At 36.3% G+C, this 20,862-nt stretch overlaps 1 protein-coding gene and 1 long non-coding RNA gene across 8 annotated transcripts in view; one reads left to right on the top strand and one right to left on the bottom strand.

Annotated features, from left to right (window-relative positions):
- Positions 1 to 20,862, top strand: part of LOC114156874 (gastrula zinc finger protein XlCGF57.1-like) — a 123,850-nt gene that overhangs the window by 81,308 nt on the left and 21,680 nt on the right. For 2 of the 7 annotated variants that reach the window (XM_028037458.1, XM_028037455.1), the window contains exons 3-4: positions 15,878 to 16,885; positions 17,138 to 17,557. In XM_028037458.1, coding sequence (XP_027893259.1) covers positions 15,878 to 16,885; positions 17,138 to 17,557 — 1,428 coding nt within the window. Of the gene's footprint in view, positions 1 to 878; positions 1,089 to 4,654; positions 5,067 to 15,877; positions 16,886 to 17,137; positions 17,558 to 20,862 lie in introns of those variants that run through there. The other 5 variants (XM_028037456.1, XM_028037459.1, XM_028037457.1 and 2 more) reach the window with 5 other exon arrangements.
- LOC114157012 (uncharacterized) lies at positions 490 to 19,874 on the bottom strand. Its single transcript, XR_003598064.1, has 2 exons — positions 19,763 to 19,874; positions 490 to 935 (listed from the first exon to the last, which is right to left on the bottom strand). It is a non-coding gene; the product is annotated as an uncharacterized LOC114157012 (long non-coding RNA).

The following is a 20,862-nucleotide window of genomic DNA, read 5'->3' as shown; positions in this document are numbered from 1 at the left end:
TCTTATTCTTTCTTCTTCTTCTTTTTGTTTTTAATGGCGGTTGGCAAGCAACTTAATGGTGTGCATTACCGCCACCTACTGGAAAGGAGTGTGGATCGGGATGCTATATATATATTGTCCCCCACGAATTAATATAATAATAATAATAATAATAATAATAATAATAATAATAATAATACTTATTATTAATAATAATAATAATAATAATAATTATTATTAATTAATAATTCATTTAAAATGTTTTTATTAAACGTTGGAAGTTTAATATAAACATTTTATTTAAAAAAAACTTCAGTAAATGTGTTAAAAACATAAAACTTAATAATTAACTGAAAAAGCTTGAAAACATTAGTCTGTATGTAATTATTTTATATACTGCGTTTCACTCAGGTGAACTGAGGTACTGAACGAATAGTAATGGAAAAACTTAAATGAATAAGAAAGTTTACTCTAATGAGCTATCGCTCTTCGTTACCAAGGAGACATAAGTCATTTTCACTCAAGCAGCATTTTATTAGTTATTGCAACAACATCATCAGTGTTTTTTCCAGACTGATCTATTCTCACTAAACATTCCCTCCCTACGTATACTTGGTCTTGAATTATCAAGCAAGCAGTATGCAAGCGTTATGTTTTACCAACATACAATAAGAGTCACAACCCCAGTTTACACATATAACTAAAATAAACTATTTTCTAAATTTCCACTAACAATAAACCTATCAATAAAGTTTGTAATTTCTTTTACAAAGACAAGAAGCACAGCAGAAAATTCAAAGCGGAACCAAAAATCATTTCCTGTTTCTTCAGTACAGCCAGAGTGAAACACACGAACTATAAAAACAGAGCACGCGGGACAGCCTTGGCTTTTCTTTTGTGAGAAGACGGTTTGAAAACAGGTTTGGTGTTTTCAGTGAAAATGTCTTCAGTTCCGCCTCAGAGAGAGTTTATCAACGAGCAGGTAACTCCTGCTGGAGAAACATTCACAGAGTGGAAAGAAATCAACGTTAAGATGGAGGAAGAGATGGAGGATCAGCGCAGACTGATGGATTTTACCCGGATACCGCAGATCATCTTACACCGGATAGGTACGAAACACCTTCATGTTTTACTGATTTATCAGGTTAAAGAGAGTTTTTAGACAGATAAATAGTCGTTGTGTTCGGAAACATATTTAAGGAATCGGCTCAAATTGTAAATATTAAGTAGAAGTAGAAAATTCCTGAAGAAATTGAACCGGGGCCTGCCAAAGTGGGCCCGTTAGTTTGGACCCAGCAATGCTATTCAATGCTAACAATTAGCATCAATGCTAAGCTTAGCTAAATAGTAGTCAATAGCCTCTGGAGAGTCACAAGCATGTTGACTAACATGGACTTGCACCATTCAGTTTGTTAAAATTAGTGTATAATCTAAAATGAGCCAAAATGCTAATGTAAACCTAAATGCTGCCAGTAGCATGTGGGCTATCATTAGAATGTTGTCTTACATGGACTTCCTACATTCAGTGTCCTAAACATGGATAATAATTAAGAAAAATGGCTAAAATCTTATTTTAGGGAAAAAGCTAATGCTTACGCAGCAAGGCAGCGCCCTAACCTGAGAGGAAAAGATAATGCAGGCTAATATTATTGCACTGTCTCTGTGTCGCCCTGCGACAGACTGGCGACCTGTCCAGGGTGACCCCGCGCACCAGCACCTCCCAACCCCACTAGGGACAAGGGTGTTAGAAGATGGATGGATGGATGGATGGATGGATGTCCCTGGTCTTTTTTGGATACAGTCACAAATGTCAATTTAAAATGTCTAATATATACATTTAAAGAGACGTGTTTACATATTCTTAACTCGTTGGCGCATTATTATCTATTGTATAAACGTAATAATTATATTGCATAAATATGATATTTCATGTCCAAGAGGTGGCGATAATATGCTTGTAGTGCAGCATAATGAAGGTTAGTACAGGGGCTAATTGGAGTTGGTCAAGTTTTCCTTCATGTTTGGTCTAAAACAGAGAGATACTGATGCTGGTTTGCATTGTGGTTGAAATCAGCAATAGTATGCGCACTGTGAGCTGGATCCTAAACAGAACGGGACTGCACAGAAGGAAACGTCAGTCCGATCCTCCAGCTGTGGTGGCGATCCTAACTGACCGCCTTGAACGAAGCTGAAGTTGGCTTCTGGTTGTAGCTTCTGATTCAGGAAACGGCTAAAGGGCGATTATAACAGAATGAAAGCTTCTTCAGTCATAACAGAGGCTCAGATGTTTTTGCTGAACATTTTCTGTTCAGTTTTTTATTTTTTAAATTTTTTCTTACACAAAACAATAGCTGAATAACGGCAACAGCTATTAACCAGCTATTATAACCAAAATCAACAGAAGGGAAGATGGTGACAAAAGACAACACTAGATTCTGTTTAAGGGATCCATGATTAGTTGTAGCAATAGATTTTATTTGGGAAATATTTATTTTAGATGTAAAAACAATACAGTAATGGTACTGTAGGTCATTTAATTTTTATAGATTTTAATAAAATATTGTCACAGGAACGTCGCCATGTTGTTCACGTTGCAATGCACTCTGGGTAAATGACGTCAAATGGTCCAACTGCCTGGCTCCTCCAGCCAAAACAGTGATGAATAACGTTATTAAGCCTTTTCAAACTGAACTGAAGCTTGTTGAAATCACAAGAGGTGAGTGGATAGACTGAACACGGCGGGTGGCTGAGTAGTTAACGGTTACAGTGTAAATGTAGCTTTACGGACAAACCGCACAATAAATTTCATATCATCCAGGTTTTACTAATGATACAGGTTAAAGAGAGTTTTTAGACAGATAAATAATCGTTGTGTTTCGGAAACCTATTTAAAGAATCCCCTCAAATTGTAAATATTAAATAGAATGATCAACTTTGACCTGAACAGTTTACTATTCATCAATATCTAAATTACAGTTTGTTGATCTGTGACAGTGTTATCTTTACTCAAAGTGCTGTTTAAAGTTGGGTTTAAAATTATTATTTTTAATTATGTTTGTGTGTAATCTATTTGTTTTTGTTTTTCTTCCCTCTATATCAAATTACAATTTGTACTTTGTGTTCATGGTGTAAATATAAAACTAAATATATTGTTTATATTAGATTAAGTTTGAGTTTATAAAAATTCAGGATTTTTACCATATACTTTTAGCCTTTAATTTAGTGACTGATTACATAATATAGTATAGCATATAAATCGTAAGGTCATCATAAGGTTTTTTACCAGTCACTTCAGTCATCAGTCAACCAGTCAGAGAACAGGTGCAGGAATCAGAGCAGGAGAACCAGCAGAATCCTGTGACGCCTGTAACATGTTTTGTCTGAATACAAAATAAAACAAAGAACTGCATTTTAATCTTTCAGACTGCTTAAGCCAGAACCCACGGTGCATAAGGTGACTATTTGAGTTGGATTCACCTTTTGTTTGATCACCTTTAAGTCTTAAGCTTTTTGATATTTGAATTTGAGTTTTGGACAAATAGTCTCTACAGTGCTTCCTGTTTTTAAGGTGAGGCTTTTATCAAGTAAAAGTCACACTTAGACCTTTACGTAAGTGGGATAAAGTTTTGTCTTAAATGAGTCGTCATCTTTAATGGGTCAGTGAACCGATTGCAACTTTCTCGCAGATCATAGATTATCAATCTATAAAACGTTTGATCTGCCAATTTCGATTTTAGCCAAGGCCATTTTTTTTAATTGAAATGTCGCTAAATATGGGAAGAAAGTCTCTGAACCGGTCTAACAGTGGGGTCACTGTTGATGACTACCAGCTTGCAGACATGACCTGGTGGGCCGGTCTATCAGTCAAACCTCTCGCTGCAGAGCAGAAGAGGAAAGTGGCTGATTTTTAGACCTTTGCTGAAGTAGAAAAGATCAAAGAATGAGATTGGCTTCACATAAATATCGACTGATCATCGATCTCCTAAAATTGAGGAAATGGTGCAAAATTGGCTCGATATTGTGTTGGTAGTAAAAATATTGTAGAGGTATTAAAAATGGAAGCAAAAGTAGTAAATTCAACTCTGGGAATTTGTAAGTGTTTCAATAATTATATAATTGTCCATTTTCACATTTCATATTTAATCTTCCAAATTGTCCAACATTCATGTGAAAAATTTTTCAATGGGATCATTTTGCCATTATTTTCTGCATGTTAACAACAATCACCCCACTGTTACCAATTTGGCTGTGACTAACAGGAAAGTAAACCTGAGATTTAGTCATGCTTTTGAAAGTTTGTGTTGAGTGTGTGAGTGGAGCAATGTCTGACAATATTAGTGGGTGAGATTAAAAAACACTGTAGTGTTTCACTTTAGGCATTTTATGTCACTCTTTAATGTGATATGTATCCTGTAGCTACAGGGAGGATGAAAACTTCTAACATTTGTCAGGAAGCCATCTTGTTTGCTCACCTGGAGGTCCATAATATCATATTTTGACTCTCATCTAGTTCCATTCTAATCAGAAGAACCTCATTGGTTGAGTTAATTTTCATTCTTGTAAGATTATAATTTTAGAATAACCAATAAAATCCTGTTTTGATACATCAAGGTTAAAGTGAAGGATTTCTAGTTTGATTGACATTTAAAGGCTTTTGTTTTGTCTTTTTGTCCAGATCTCCCACGATGTTGTGTGTGTAAGAGGAGGAGGTTCTCAGTGAAACGGAACCACAGAGGAACCAACTCATCTCTCATGGCTCTGCAGAAACCGAGAACCAGGATCAGGAAGGAAACAATTCCGAAGACCCAGGAATAAACAGATACGGAGAACAGAAACAAAAGGAGAAATATGAGAAAACTAAAGAGCAGAAAGGCAGAACTGACACTTCAAAACAAAAAAAGCACAAGAAAGCTCACGCAGGGCAAAAATTATATTCTTGTAAAATTTGTGATGAAACCTTTTCTCAAAACAGTAACTTGATGAGACACATGAAAACTCACACAGGAGTAAAACCTTTAACTTGTTCAACCTGTGGGGAAGTTACAGACAAAAGGATGATTTCATTCATCACATGAGAATTCACACAGGTGAGAAGCCTTTCTCTTGTGGGACCTGTGGAAAAAGATTCGCTCTAAATGGACATTTAACTGACCATATGAGAATTCACACAGGTGAGAAGCCTTTCTCTTGTGGTTCTTGTGGAAAAAGTTTCTCTCAAAAAGATAAATTAAATAATCACATGAGAACTCACACAGTTCATATGAGAATTCACACGGGTGAGAAGCCTTTTTTATGTGAGATCTGTGGAAAAAGTTTCTCTCAAAAATCTTATCTTTCTCAACACGTTGATGCTCACGCAGCTGAGAAGTCTTTTTCTTGTGTGATTTGTGGAAGACCTTTCCGGTCTAAACCTAATTTACTTTTTCATATGAAAACTCACCCAGGTGAGAGACCTTTCTCTTGTGTGACGTGTGGAAAAAGTTTCTCTCAGATTAGCAATTTAACTGTTCATATGAGAGAGCACAGAGCACATGATGGCATAATTTGAACCTGAAGTATCAACATTCTCAGTAACTTGCTGTTTGAAAGCGCAGTAATTATAGCTGGGTGACATTTTGTAAATGTAACAGCTTTGTTAAAAAACATTTCAAATGGATTTAGCTGAAACACTTTGAAGAAATAATCTTATTCTGGTAGTTTTAGCTTTTCATTTAAATGTTTATTTTTAAGTGAGATTGTCTCCACATTAATTGTCTGTCCCGCGTGCTCTGTTTTTATAGTTTGTGTGTTTTACTGTGACTGTACTGAAGAAACAGGAAATGATTTTTGGTTCCACTTTGAATTTTCTGCTGTGCTTCTTCTCTTTGTTAAAAAATACAAACTTTATTGATAGGTTTATTGTTAGTGGAAATTTAGAAAATAGTTTATTTTAGTTATATGTGTAAACTGGGGTTGTGACTCTTATTGTATGTTGGTAAAACATAACGCTTGCATACTGCTTGCTTGATAATTCAAGACCAAGTATACGTAGGGAGGGAATGTTTAGTGAGAATAGATCAGTCTGGAAAAAACACTGATGATGTTGTTGCAATAACTAATAAAATGCTGCTTGAGTGAAAATGACTTATGTCTCCTTGGTAACTAAGAGCAATAGCTCATTAGAGTAAACTTTCTTATTCATTTAAGTTTTTCCATTACTATTCGTTCAGTACCTCAGTTCACCTGAGTGAAACGCAGTATATAAAATAATTACACACAGACTAATGTTTTCAAACTGCACGATAGGAAATGCTGACTTTGCACAGTCTGCACTCTGGCCTGGAGCTTGATGTAGCATTAAAATGAGTCCAAATCTTGCTCCGTTTTCTGTCACTCATTTATTTTCACCTATTCAGTTCTCACACTGACTCCCCTTCTTTCTGTGCTTCTTGACCGCTGACTGAGTGTCTGTACATAAACATCTGCCGACAAACGCCATACAGCTTGGCCAACTGCCTGCCGTTTCCACAAAAAAAGTGGAGATAAACTTTTTTTTCAGCGTTTTCCCGCCACATTATTAATTGAAACTATGTGTGATTGGTCAGATGTGTGGAGCACACGCTTGACATGAGGGCAGTGGACCGACCGAGGGAAAAAAACTCTGCTCTAGCACTGGCAGAAGAGCAAAACGCGAAGGAGAGGGAGAAGGGGGCGGAGAGACAGCGAGGCACCGCAGGACAAAAAAAAACAATGTGGGGAAAAACTATCGGCTCTGGCACTTGCAGAGCACAAGCACAACGACAGGGAGGCGGAGAGACAGCGATATACTGTAGAAAAAAACCGGCTCCCAAATAGGATCCTAAAACGGCTCCCATTGTGGAGTCGGTTCCAATCGTTCACTTCAAAGAGCCGGCTCTTAGAGCCGGATCGTTCGCGACCGACACATCTCTAGAAAGCAGTTTGGAGAGGCTCGGGGTGACGACAGACGAGAAGGACGGGAGCTCTGGAGAAGAGACGCTGACGTTTGGAAAAAAGAAGCGGTTTGTGGCATAATCCGGGTTGTGAGTGGATCAGATGGCTAGTAGTAGTGGGGGAAGTTTGGAGGAGGATAATATGGATACAGGTTGGTCAATGGTAGAAAATAGAAGAGGGGGAGGGGGGAGAGATAAAGGAAAAGAAGGATTGGGTAATGGGAAAAGATCTCTTGAAGATGAAGGAGAAACAACTGAAATAAGAAAGAAAGCAATGATGGAAGAATTTAAAGTAATATTACAGTTTAAAACTGGACAGGATTTGATGGGGGTAAGTCCTATTAGTTTGTCGAATGGGCTTATGAAAGCTATTGGAGAGGTAGAGCTGGCTAAGATTATAAGAGATGGGAGTTTACTAATTATATGTAAAAATGCTGAACAAAGAAATTAACCCTCCTGTTATGTTCGTTTCTGAGGTACAGCAATAATGTTCGTGGGTCAATTTGACCCGGGGAGTGTTTAATCATGCAATAGTGTCAGAAACCAAAAAATTCCTCCAAAACATTTTTCTATCTGATTATTAACTCCAATACTAATGATGTTTGATTATTTCTCCCAAATTAAGGATCAATGACAACAACCTACTCATTTACTCATTTGGACATAAAAAATGGAATTTGCATTTTTAATATTTACTGAATAAATCCTAGACACAAAAAAACTATAATTTCCTTGAAATTGATTTTTGGTAAATATTTTTATATTACACTTTTTTTTTTTTAATGGGTGATCTTTATAATTGAACTTGAGACACACAAACTGTTCAGGGTCAAATTGACCCACTGATTAAAATCAAGATAAATGAGTCATGCAGAGAGTATTTATGTTTCCCTCCACTTCTGCTGAGTGTCACTCAGTGTGGGTGGAGTTTGTCCACAGGAACAGAAGAAGTTCTCCTCAAAAGTTGTGTGAACACCTGCTTTCTCGCAGTTTCCTAGTGAAGTAAAGAGAATAGTGAGAAAGTGGGCTTGTGTGTGTCGGGGTGTGCATGGATGTGTGTGGTGTTTGTGTGGTGAAATATGGTTCATAGCTGCAAGGAAACATATAGAAATGGACATTTTTTAATCTTTTTTTGCACTTTAACCTGACTGCCGGGTCAAATTGACCCGAACAGTATCTGTGTAAAAAGTAGACCTAGGGGTTGGTACAAATGTGTAAAACTAATAAATTTTCAATTGATATGTAGAGTTCACCTATTAAGACAAATAGGAAAAGTTTCATGCAAAAAAAATACTTCCAACTATTTTTAGAAAATTTTCAAACTTTAAAACAGGTCAATTTGACCCGGAACATAACAGGAGGGTTAAGCTCTTAAGCTACAAATGTAAAAGGAAGTGATAGAAAGAAAGGTGGTGGGGGAGGTAAAAGGGGTAAAGGGGTGATTTCAGGAATCCCTATAGGAGAAAACTTGGAAGAGATGAAGAAAATGATTAAAGGAGGAGAAATTACAGAAATTAAGAGACTACAAGCTTTTAGGGATGGAAAGAAATTGGATAGTATATCTGTACTATTGGTCTTCAAAGATAGGGTTCTGCCTGATAAGATAATGGTTGGACATTTGAGTTATAATGTAAGACAATATGTTCCATCACCGGTTAGATGCTATAAATGTCAAAGATATGGACATGTTGCAAATGTTTGTAGAGGGAAGCAAAGATGTGGCAGATGTGGAGGAGAAAACCCTTATGGGGAATGTGGAAATAATCCTGTCAAATGTTGCAACTGCGGAGGAAATCCTACTGCAGCATATGGAGGATGCAATGTAAGGAAAGAGGCAGCTGAAGTTCAAAAAATTAGAACTGAAAAGAGAGTAACTTATGCTGAGGCAGTGAAACAGGTGAGAAGTTATGATAGTAATTTGAATGTAAGTCAGGAAAGGAAAGTAATGACAAATAATGATCAGGGAAATATTACGTTAGATAAATTAATTCCATTTCTTGCGTATATTATTAACTGTTCAGAACAAGCAAGAAATAAAACTGAGAAGATTAAAATTATAGTGAAAGCAGCTACTAAATTTTTTAAGGTAAAAGATTTGTCTTGGGAAAAAATACATGATGAGCTAAGACAAGGTGAAGGGTCAGCTGATTTTGAAACGTCTCAAACAATTTCATAATTTTAATAGTACAGTGGAATGCTCGGAGTTTAATAGCAAATGGTCAAGAATCTAAAGGTTTCATTAGTAATTTAAATCCTAAACCGGATATAGTATGTGTTCAAGAAACTTGTATCAAGCCATCATTACAGTTTAGTATTAACGGTTATTCAGTTCTAAGTAAAGACAGGGAAAGTAAAAATGGAGGAGGGTGTGCTATTTTTATCAAAACTAACATAAAATTTATTCAAATACCAATACATATAGTGTCAGACTTAGAAATTATTGGTGCTGAAGTATGGACAAATGAAGGGAGTGTTAAAATAATTAATTTCTATAACCCTTGTAAGCAATTAGAAAAATCAAGACTTGTAGCAGTCCTAAAAGATTGGAGAGTGAAAATAGTGTTGTGTGGGGATTTTAATGCTTATAGCACATTATGGGGTGATCAAGATAATTATAATGGAGAGATTGTAGAAGAGTTCATAGAAGAAAAAGGTTTGATTGTTTTAAATAATGGAGAAGGCACTCGGGTGGATATTGTTAGAGGCAAAGAGTCTGCTATTGACTTGACATTGGTGTCTCAATCTATTGCTGATGGATGCAGATGGGAAATAATGAAAGAAAATACAATGGGGAGTGATCATTACCCAATAATCATTAATATAGGGGTAGTTATGAAACAGGATCAGTCAAAAGTTGAGGGAAGGTGGAAGTTTGGGAGAGCAAATTGGGGTATGTTTGGAGTTATGAGTGAAGAATGCTTGGAAAAGGTAGATATAAATAATCCAATTAATGAGGTTAATTCTGAAATTAGCAAGGGTGTAATAAATTCGGCCAAATTAAGTATTCCCAAAAGTAATGGGAATAGAAAAAAGAAAGTTCCTTGGTGAACAATAGAATGTTCAATAGTTATTAAACAGACAAACAAAGCGTTTAAGATATTGAAAAAAATGATACGTTTTCAGAATCTGATAAATTATAAAAGAAAACAGGCAGAAGTTAGAAGAGTTATTAAAAGTGCTAAAAGAAATTATTGGAGAAAGTATTGTGAATCATTGGGGAAGAATTCAGCATTAGATAAAGTCTGGAATACTATTAAAAAAATGTCAGGGAATTCAAAAGAATTTTTTTTCCAATAATAAAAGAGAATGGAAATAATATTATAGATAATAAAAGTAAGGCTGAGGTATTAGGGAAGATGTTTGCTAAGATACATAGTACAGAGAATCTAAATAATAGGGAAAAATTAGGACGTGAAACTACCAAACAGCGGAATATAGTATTAATTCAAAATGATGAGGATTATGATGATTATATTAACAAGAAATTTTCCTTAGCTGAATTAGATAAAGTGATGAGGAATTCTAGAAAATCGATACCTGATAATGATCAAATCACTTATAACATGATGAGTAATCTTAGTGTTGTGAGTAAAGAAAACATGTTAAAACTGTTTAATAAAAGTTGGGAGGAAGGATTTTTGCCTGATAACTGGAAGGAAGCTATTATTATTCCTATATGCAAACCTGGGAAAGATCCATGTTTAACTGAAAGTTATAGACCAATAGCCCTAACGTCGTGTTTAGGTAAAGTTATGGAGAAAATGATAAATAATAGGTTAGTATATTTCTTAGAATCCAAGGGGAAGATAATTTAGAAGAAATATTTCAGAAATCATCAGGAGATATAATATTTGAGAGTGTTTTTAGATTTCTAAGAAGAACGGGTATTATGGGGAGGGTATAAGCGTGTGATCCCTACTCCAACCTGGAAGGTGGCGGTAATGCACCTGTAAGTTGTTTGCCAGCCGCCATAAAACAAGAAGAAGAAGAAAAAGAAGGCGGGGAAGATAAAATCAGAGCACACGGGCTAGCCTTAGCTTGTCCTTTGTTAGACGGTGGTTTGAAGAAGAGTTTGAGTTTAAGCTAAATATTTCCGTGTTTTCAGTGAAAATGTCTTCAGTTCCGCCTCAGAGAGAGTTTATCAACGAGCAGGTAACTCCTGCTGGAGAAACATTCACAGAGTGGAAAGAAATCAACGTTAAGATGGAGGAAGAGATGGAGGATCAGCGCAGACTGATGGATTTTACCCGGATACCGAAGATCATCTTACACCGGATAGGTACGAAACACCTTCATGTTTTACTGATTAATCATTTTAAAGAGAGTTTTTAGACAGATAAATCATCGTTGTGTTCGGAAACATATTTAAGGAATCGGCTCAAATTGTAAATATTAAGTAGAAGTAGAAAATTCCTGAAGAAATTTAACCGGGGCCTGCCAAAGTGGGCCCGTTAGTTTGGACCCAGCAATGCTATTCAATGCTAACAATTAGCATCAATGCTAAGCTTAGCTAAATAGTAGTCAATAGCCTCTGGAGAGTCACAAGCATGTTGACTAACATGGACTTGCACCATTCAGTTTGTTAAAATTAGTGTATAATCTAAAATGAGCCAAAATGCTAATGTAAACCTAAATGCTGCCAGTAGCATGTGGGCTATCATTAGAATGTTGTCTTACATGGACTTCCTACATTCAGTGTCCTAAACATGGATAATAATTAAGAAAAATAGCTAAAATCTTATTTTAGGGAAAAAGCTAATGCTTACGCAGCAAGGCAGCGCCCTAACCTGAGAGGAAAAGATAATGCAGGCTAATATTATTGCACCGTCTCTGTGTCGCCCTGCGACAGACTGGCGACCTGTCCAGGGTGACCCCGCGCACCAGCACCTCCCAACCCCACTAGGGACAAGGATGTTAGAAGATGGATGGATGGATGGATGGATGGATGGATGTCCCTGGTCTTTTTTGGATACAGTCACAAATGTCAATTTAAAATTTCATATACATTTAAAGAGACGTGTTTATATATTCTTAACTCAATGGTGCAAAAAATGTATTTACTACAACATAGTATTCTTATCATGGTGATAGTTGTACGAACATGATTATCTATTGTATGAACGTAATAATTATATTGCATAAAAATGATATTTCATGTCCAGGAGATAATATGCTTGTAGTGCAGCATAATGAAGGTTAGTACAGTAGCTAATATAATTTCAGATCTTTGTATAACTTTTCTTCAGGCTAACTTAGAAAGTGAGATATTATTGTTACAGGTTAATTTTCTAAACTACAAAAGAGTAACTGTTAGGGAAGCTCAAAAATGAAACATTGGACTGATATTAATATATGATAGTAACACTGGTGTTATGCCAGATTTACCTATATTTTATTTGATCATTTTTTTAATCCGATTACTCTATTAATCATAAGAATAATCAATAGATTACTCAATTACTAAAATATTTGTTTACAACAACCCTAATTATTTTATTATTTTTAGTATAATTTTTCCAGTTACTTAATGCATCAAACCGTATCAAATGCTTTGTGCTTAGTCAGCCAGAGTTAATGTGCGCGGCCGCAGGAAGATCCGAAAAACTCGTCCCACAAACTTGAGCAGCCAGAACAATTTCTGTGATGCATACTAAAAACTCAACAGACACAAATGGCAGAGATAGCAGAGCCACATTAGCAGCCTTTAATTAAATCTCCCGTTTGTTGCGCATTTCTGCGCAGTGCAGCGGATTCAACTCCTCATGCAGGGCCGGTCCAAGGCTGTACGAGGCCTGGAGCAGAATCTGACTTAGGGCACCTCTTGCTGCTTAAAACATCAGCATCTCTAACAGCTTCTGTGTTAGATTTAATCTTGGAGAGGGGGAGTAGTTTAATTGGCCAACCTAAAACCAATCAGTTATAATTGCAGTTTTCTAATAGAGCTTTGGAACTGACGTCACTGCGTGTGACATTTACGTCGCTTGGCGCCATCTTGTATAGCGACAGACCAAAACAAACTTTATTCCAGCGTCTTCATTGTGTTACCGACCGCAGTGAAGTTGTTTTCAAGTTGGATATTGGATATCCGCGCTCCGCGGAGTTAGGGGCGTTTAGCTCAAGGTTGATCCGATTTATGAACGCTGATTCCGGCCAGCTGTTCTCTACGGCTCCCTCCTCAACGCTCAGAGGTTCACATAGGGACCGTCCATTTCTGAACCAAACACTCCTGTAAATAAATGCCTTGTGACCAACTGATACAAAAAAGTGGTAATTCATACTATTACAGGAGGCACACTATCCTCTATTAAAATTTAAGTCATATTCAATATTTTAAATTATTTTAATATTGAATAATGTTTTCTTCAATAACTCAAAATCAGTGTGAAATTGTTCTACTAGACTGTATAGATGAAGCACACCCATCTTTATTAGATTATTACACCCAGATTTTTTATTTTTTAACTAATTTTATATTTTTTTTAAAATTTCATGAAATGTATTTGTTACCTGTAATGTTCAATTACATAAAATTCTAGGACAGGATCTATTTCATTACATGTTCACTTCTTACCTGAAATATGTTAAATACAACAAATATTTACTTAAAGTTTTTTCTATTTCATAACATTTACTTGTCACCTTTATATTTTACTCTGAACTGTTTAATTACACATTAAATATTTAAAGATTTAATGCTCTTTCATCTGGTTTGATTGCTTATATTAAATGTTTACTGCAAAATGTCTGATTCTATAATTGTTTACTTTAATCACATAAAATGTTTATTTAAAAATATAATCTTCCATTACATGTACGTTTATTACCTGAAATATTTTAAATATCAAATTTATACTTAAAATGTGATTCATTTCATCACCTGTTTACCTGCAACTTGAAGTGCTTGAATCAAACGTTTCATGAATGTTTTACCACATTAAATGATTAAATGAGAGAAAACAGACACTTCCAACTGAACACATAATTCAACACAAATGGTTCCTGTTCCTCTCCAGAGTCTGCAGCCTTGCTGAGCTCTTCTCCTGGGGTTTCCTCCTCAGCCTCTCCAACTTGCTCCTCTTCTATAGCCTCCGCTACTGTGTTTTCATGATTTACCTCTTCTGGGGTAAATCATGAAAACACAGTAATTCTCTCTAACTTGTTGGTCCACCATGGTCTTGCTGTATTGCCTCATTAATTGACGCGCATGTCGGTCCGATGTTGTGGCGTTTACCTCGCAGTGACCCAGATTCAGCCTGGATTGAGCTAATATATTTCATACGTCGGTTTGCCTTGAAGAGGACGAATCAGAACACATATCAGTATTAATGCTGTAAATTTTATAACACTAGTAAAATAGTTTACTTCACAATAATGGAATAACCTCGATATCCACTGACAAAACTCGGACTATTGTACATAAAACGATTATGACACAACACCAAAAACGTGAATTTCAAGTAACTTAGATTCAAACATTCAAAATATCTGTGAGACAGTGGTTTTCTCGGTTATGTATATGGCCTCACAAGATGGCGCTCATATCCCTACGCCTAGAGCAGTGACGTCACGTTCCAAAGCTCTATTTGTATTTTTGAACAAATAGAGCTCAAACTCAAAGATTAAACTCACAGCATCTGATTGTTATGATAATAAAACAATCTAACTATGAATATTGTTCTTTGAACTTTTAGAAAGTAAACTTGTCAGCTTGTTAAAATCTTACATTTAAATGTTAAACAATTTAAATTAATTTATGTATGCTGAAACCATTCAATCAAATTCAGCAACATTGATGATGTGGATAAACAAATGTTACATTTATGAATGTGTGGTTTGTGTTAAAATATTAGCATTTATGGGCCCCTGAAGAACCTTATGGAGCTGCTGACTTAATTTGTATTAAACAGAAGTGAAAATAATTGATATTAATTTTATTTGTATTCTTTGATTAGTTGTTTTTAAGACTAGTTGTGGGTTTAAATATCGTTTCACTGGCAATGTTTTCCCATAACATATAATTACCCAGTAATATTTTTACTTTTTCTGTCTACTTAATATCTTTTAATACAAAAACACGGTGGACCGCCTCGGCGCCCCGCCCACCGGGCTTAGCAAGTTTTCTGGGGGAAACCCTGCAGTCTACCCACCTCTCTTGGAAAAAACTGTGTGAAAAATCGACACTTGCTTTTTTCTCCCTTTCTCTCTTGTTTTGGAAACCTGACTTTACTTGATGGTAGTTACTTCTATTCCACCAAACAGGAATTGGCTTTAACTTCTGTCAAGAAGGTTTGGTTTCTGCCAAAACTTTATCAATGGAGCTGAACTGAGCCTGACTGAACATAATACAGAGTCTTTCTCAATGTTCTGCTTGGTGGCGATTTGCAAAATTGATTGGAATGCAAAGCGCCGATGGGTTTGTCATTGCAACATACGCCAGAGCGTTGTTGAGGCACATGGGCCATTCGAGGTTGCTTACAACTTTAATTTTTGTTGCTACAATAATAAAGAACAGATGTTTATGCAAATGAGGATCGGAATGAAGACATGAAACCAAAACCATCAACAGGGTTGAAAGTGCTCAGTTTCTTTTTTAATGTGCATTAGAAAACAAGCTGCTCTATGCATTAAATGTTTTCAGCATATAATTATGTATAAGACTCTAAGGAACTATAACAGGACTAAATCAAGCTGCTGTTTGAACTATTTTTGTCTTGGAGCCACTAGGTTTAATTATCGCCATCTTGCTTTCTCGCCTGGAGATCCATAGTATGTTTTGACTGATTACTTGACCCCTTCCAGTCAGAAAGACTAAAGTGGTTAAGTACATTTTCATAATTATACATCTGTAATTTTAGTCTTTGGATCACTTGAAAAGGCTTTAAGTGATTAAAATCAATACTTCCTTCTTTTACTCACATTTAAAAGCTTTTGTTTTGTGTTTTGTGCAGATCTCTCACAGTGCTGGTTGTGTAAAGAGGAGGAGGTTCTCAATGAATTCAGCAACCAGGAGAGGAAGTCCACGTCAGATAAAGAAGAACCAGAACATCAAGAGTCCAAAGAGGAAGAAAAGCAACTCTGCATCAGTCAGGATGAAGAGCATCTTGTGCTGAAACAGGAGACTGATGACATTTTGGTGAATCCTCTTAATGTGCAAAGAATCCACAATGAAACAGAACCACAGAGGAACCAACTCATCTCTCATGGCTCTGCTGAGGATGAGAACCAGGATCAGGAAGGCAGCCATTCTGAAGACCCAGGAAAAGAGAGAAAGGAAGAACAGAAACAAAAGGAGAGATATGAGAAAATCAAAGAGCAGAAAAGCAGAACTGACACTGAAAAGCAAAAAAAGCAGAAGAAAGCTCACGCAGAGCAAAAATTATATTCTTGTAAAATTTGTGATAAAACATTTTCTGGAAACCATAACTTGATGGTACACGTGAAAACTCACACAGGAGAAAAACCTTTCACTTGTTCAATCTGTGGAAAACGTTTCACACAAAAAGGACATTTAACTCAGCACATGAGAATTCACACAGGTGAGAAGCCTTTCTCATGTGGGAGCTGTGGAAAAAGTTTCAACGATAAAGGCCAATTAAATGTACATATGAGAATTCACACAGGTGAGAAGCCTTTCTCCTGTGGGACTTGTGGAAAGAGTTTCACCCGAAAGGGCCATTTAGATGTTCACATGAGAATTCACAGAGGTGAGAAGCCTTTCTCCTGTGGGTCCTGTGGAAAGCATTACAGTGACAGAGGGACGTTAACTCAGCACATGAGAATTCACACAGGTGAGAAGCCTTTCACATGTGTGAGCTGTGGAAAAAGTTTCACACAAAAAGGACATTTAACTCAGCACATGAGAATTCACACAGATGAGACGCCTTTCACATGTGTGAGCTGTGGAAAAAGTTTCACACAAAAAGAACATTTAACTCAGCACATGAGAATTCACACAGGTGAGAAGCCTTTGTCTTGTGGGACCTGTGGAAAAAGTTACAGACAACAAAATGGTTTAATTTATCACATGAGAATTCACACAGATGAGAGGCCTTTCACATGTGTGAGCTGTGGAAAAAGTTTCAACGATAAAGGCCACTTAAATGTACATATGAGAATTCACACAGGTGAGAAGCCTTTCTCCTGTGGGACTTGTGGAAAGAGCTTCACCCTGAAGGGCAATTTAGATGGTCACATGAGAATTCACAGAGGTGAGAAGCCTTTCTCCTGTGGGTCCTGTGGAAAGCATTACAGTGAAAGAGGGACGTTAACTCAGCACATGAGAATTCACACAGGTGAGAAGCCTTTCTCTTGTGGGGCTTGTGGAAAAAGTTTCACCCGTAAAGGCAATTTAAATGTTCATATGAGAATTCACACAGGTGAGAAGCCTTTCTCCTGTGGAACCTGTGGAAAAAGTTTTACCCAGAAAGAAACTTTAAATGTTCATATGAGAATTCACACAGGTGAGAAGCCTTTCTCTTGTGGTACTTGTGGAAAAAGTTTATCTCGAAAAGATAAATTAAATAATCATATAAAAATTCACACAGGTGAGAAGCCTTTCTCCTGTGGAACCTGTGGAAAAAGTTTTACCCATAAAGACACTTTAAATGTTCATATGAGAATTCACACAGGTGAGAAACCTTTCTCTTGTGGAACATGTGGAAAAAGTTACAGTGACAAAGGGACTTTAATTCAGCACATGAGAATTCACACAGGTGAGACGCCTTTCACATGTGTGAGCTGTGGAAAAAGTTTCAACGATAAAGGCCACTTAAATGCACATATGAGAATTCACACAGGTGAGAAGCCTTTCTCTTGTGGTTCTTGTGGAAAAAGTTTCACCTTGAAAACAACTTTAAATAATCATGTGAGAATTCACACAGGTGAGAAGCCTTTCTCTTGTGGAACCTGTGGAAAAAGTTACAGTCTAAGAGCGACTTTAACTCAGCACATGAGAATTCACACAGGAGAGAAGCCTTTCTCTTGTGGAACCTGTGGGAAAAGTTTCTCTCGAAAAACTAAATTAAATAATCATGAGAAGTCACACACATGAGAAGCCTTTCTCATGTGGAACCTGTTGAAAAAGTTTCAGGATGAACAGACAATTAAACACATTAAGATTCATGTGGGTGCGAAACAGTGATGTGCGGTGAGGTTCATAGCTGGTGAGGCACTGCCTTATGATGTATAAATACAGACACCATGCATGTTATTGTTTACATACAGACATTTTGCGCATGCATACAACACTGGAGGGCAAAAAGACAATTCTTTTACATGTTTTCCATAGCTGAGTTAACTAGATGTAACTTAGAAATGTAGGTATTATGGGTTGTTGTTATGTTGCTGTACAGTGTTTTAAGATCTTGTTCAATGTGCCCCTTTTTAACTTTGAGCCCCTGCCCCTTCAAAGGTCTTTGCACGGCCCTGTTCACATGTAAGGCAAGATTTATTATTTTTACCCCCTAGGTTGTTTGTCCCCAGAGTGCTAGTGTTGTTAGCAGCTAACTTAGTGTTGAGTCCTGGACAGAAAATAGGTTTATTCAGTGGGACTTCCATGCTAAAATAAGCTGAATAAATTAAATATAACCTACCCAGCCATACAGTCTTTTCCTGACCCCCCATCAGAATTTCTTGCAGCATCCAAGTCACATGTCTGAAGCCCAGAAATAGAACGCTGTGATGTTTGTTTGAAAGGAAGAAAACTCAAATATTATTGAGATCTGGTCAGATTTTGATTGAGAGCTAACAGCAGAGAGATTTTTATTTTCCCAAATGTTTGTTTCACAGAAGTCATTGTTAAAATTCTGCTGTGAAAATGTGTTTGTACATGCTCTACACAACCAGGTTCATAACAGTATATTGGTATTTTATACAGCTGCAAAGTGACTTTTGTTTCTTAGCAGGGAGGAGCTTCAGTTAAACACATTTTGTTCCTTTGGGAGGCTTCACAGTGTTTTCCTCTGTTATTTTATATTTCTAACATATTTTCTTTGTATGTTTTTAAATGAATGATTAATAAAAATTTTTTGCTCAAGTACATGTATGATGATACAAGCAAAAATAATGACTAATTGTCTTTGTGGCTTTAATTAAAGTTATCTGTCTTCTTACGTCTTGTCTCTTCAGTGACCTTTCATGTTTTCACTTCTTTCTATGGAAACATGAACCTTTTTTCACAAGATTCTGTTATTGTTAGTATTTTCAAGTCAAAACAACATTTCACCGTGTTCCTCTAAAATATATGTAGTCATTCATTGTTTAACTTTAAAACTGAATCACAACCTACAAAACTACAACCTGATATAACATTAGACTGTTTTACAAACTAAAACGATCATACTCAAAAAAATTCATTAGATGTTCCAATATGGTTCTTTTGTAAGAATAAATACCTTTTGATAACTGAATCCAAACTCACATTTCTTAATTAATTTTTTCCATTAGTCAGAATGATGTAATATTCTAAACATAAATGCTCTTCTTAACTAAACTGCAGAAAATCCTCATAATTAACAGAAATAAAAGGCTTGGAAACATCCGTGTGTTTGTGTAATTACTTTAATACTGTGTTTCATTCACTGAAATATATGAACCTTTTATCAATGTTGTAAGATATTTAATATAACTTTATGTTGAGAGGAGGCTCAAAGCGGAAAATTCAAAGGGGAACTAAAAATCGTTTACAGTTTCTTCAGTGCAGCCAAAGTGAAACACACGGAAAGCTACGGAGCTCCCGAGGTAGCATTAGCTCCTCTTAGAAGGTAGTTTGAAAACAGGTTTGGTGTTTTCGGTAAATATTTCCGTGTTTTCAGTGAAAATGTCTTCAGTTCCACCTCAGAGAGAGTTTATCAACGAGCAGGTAACTCCTGCTGGAGAAACATTCACAGAGTGGAAAGAAATCAACGTTAAGATGGAGGAAGAGATAGAGGATCAGCGCAGTCTGATGGATTTTACCCGGATACCGAAGATCATCTTACACCGGATAGGTACGAAAAACTTCAATTTCACTCAGTAGAGTTAAAAACAGCGAGAAACAATGTAGGAAATTTTTTGGGGCGACCCTGAACTCAAAGTAAAAGACTCAGAAATATCAAATCAGTTCCCGCCGGAAATAAATAAATAACAATGAATAAAGAAATACTTAGAATGATGAACTCTGACCTCGACAGTAGCCAATAATAATGAATAGTATATTCATTAAATAATATCAAAATTACAGTTTGTGGGTGCGTGCTGTGGTGGCGCAGGGGGTTAGCACGCCCCACGTTTGGAGGCCTTAGTCCTCGACGCGGACGTCGCGGGTTCGACTCCCGGTCCCGACGACCTTTACCGCATGTCTTCCCCCCTCTCCTCACCCTACTTCCTGTCTGCCTACTGTACCAAAAAAATACGAGCCACTAGCGCCGCAAAAAGCTCTTCGGAGGAAAAAAAAAAAAAAAAAAAAAAATTACAGTTTGTGTTTCGTGACTCCCTCATCTCTACTTCACCAGTTTAAGAAAGTACTGGTTAAAGTTTGCGCTTAAAATGATTACTTTTACTAACCAACTAAAACTATTAGTTTATGGTTAGTTTTATGTTTTGTGTTTAATCTTATATTTTATTATTGTTTAGATTCGTTCTATGTTAAATTATGACTCTTATCATTAAATAATAAATGTATAAGTCTGTTAAGTGTTGCTTGAAAAGTGAATATTGAGTTTGTTAAAACTCATGTAATTTTAACAGTGGGTAAGTTGTTTTAAAACTATCCACTCAAAATTCATGCCAGTGACAATGACAACAATGGTTCTCGGTTTCTGGACAGAAAATAAATGGTTTGAAGGAAGGGTGAAAGACTTCATCATTGCCAAAAGTAGAAAAAATTAACTCTGAACTGAAGGTGAAGGTTACAATTTTAGCTACCAAGCATCTGGAAATTTGTTTTGTACCTAAT

The sequence above is a fragment of the Xiphophorus couchianus genome, chromosome 14, assembly GCF_001444195.1.
Source record: "Xiphophorus couchianus chromosome 14, X_couchianus-1.0, whole genome shotgun sequence".
Taxonomy (NCBI): Eukaryota; Metazoa; Chordata; class Actinopteri; order Cyprinodontiformes; family Poeciliidae; genus Xiphophorus; species Xiphophorus couchianus.
The sequence above is the reverse complement of the archived record's forward strand: the minus strand, read 5'-3'. Positions and strand labels throughout refer to the sequence as shown.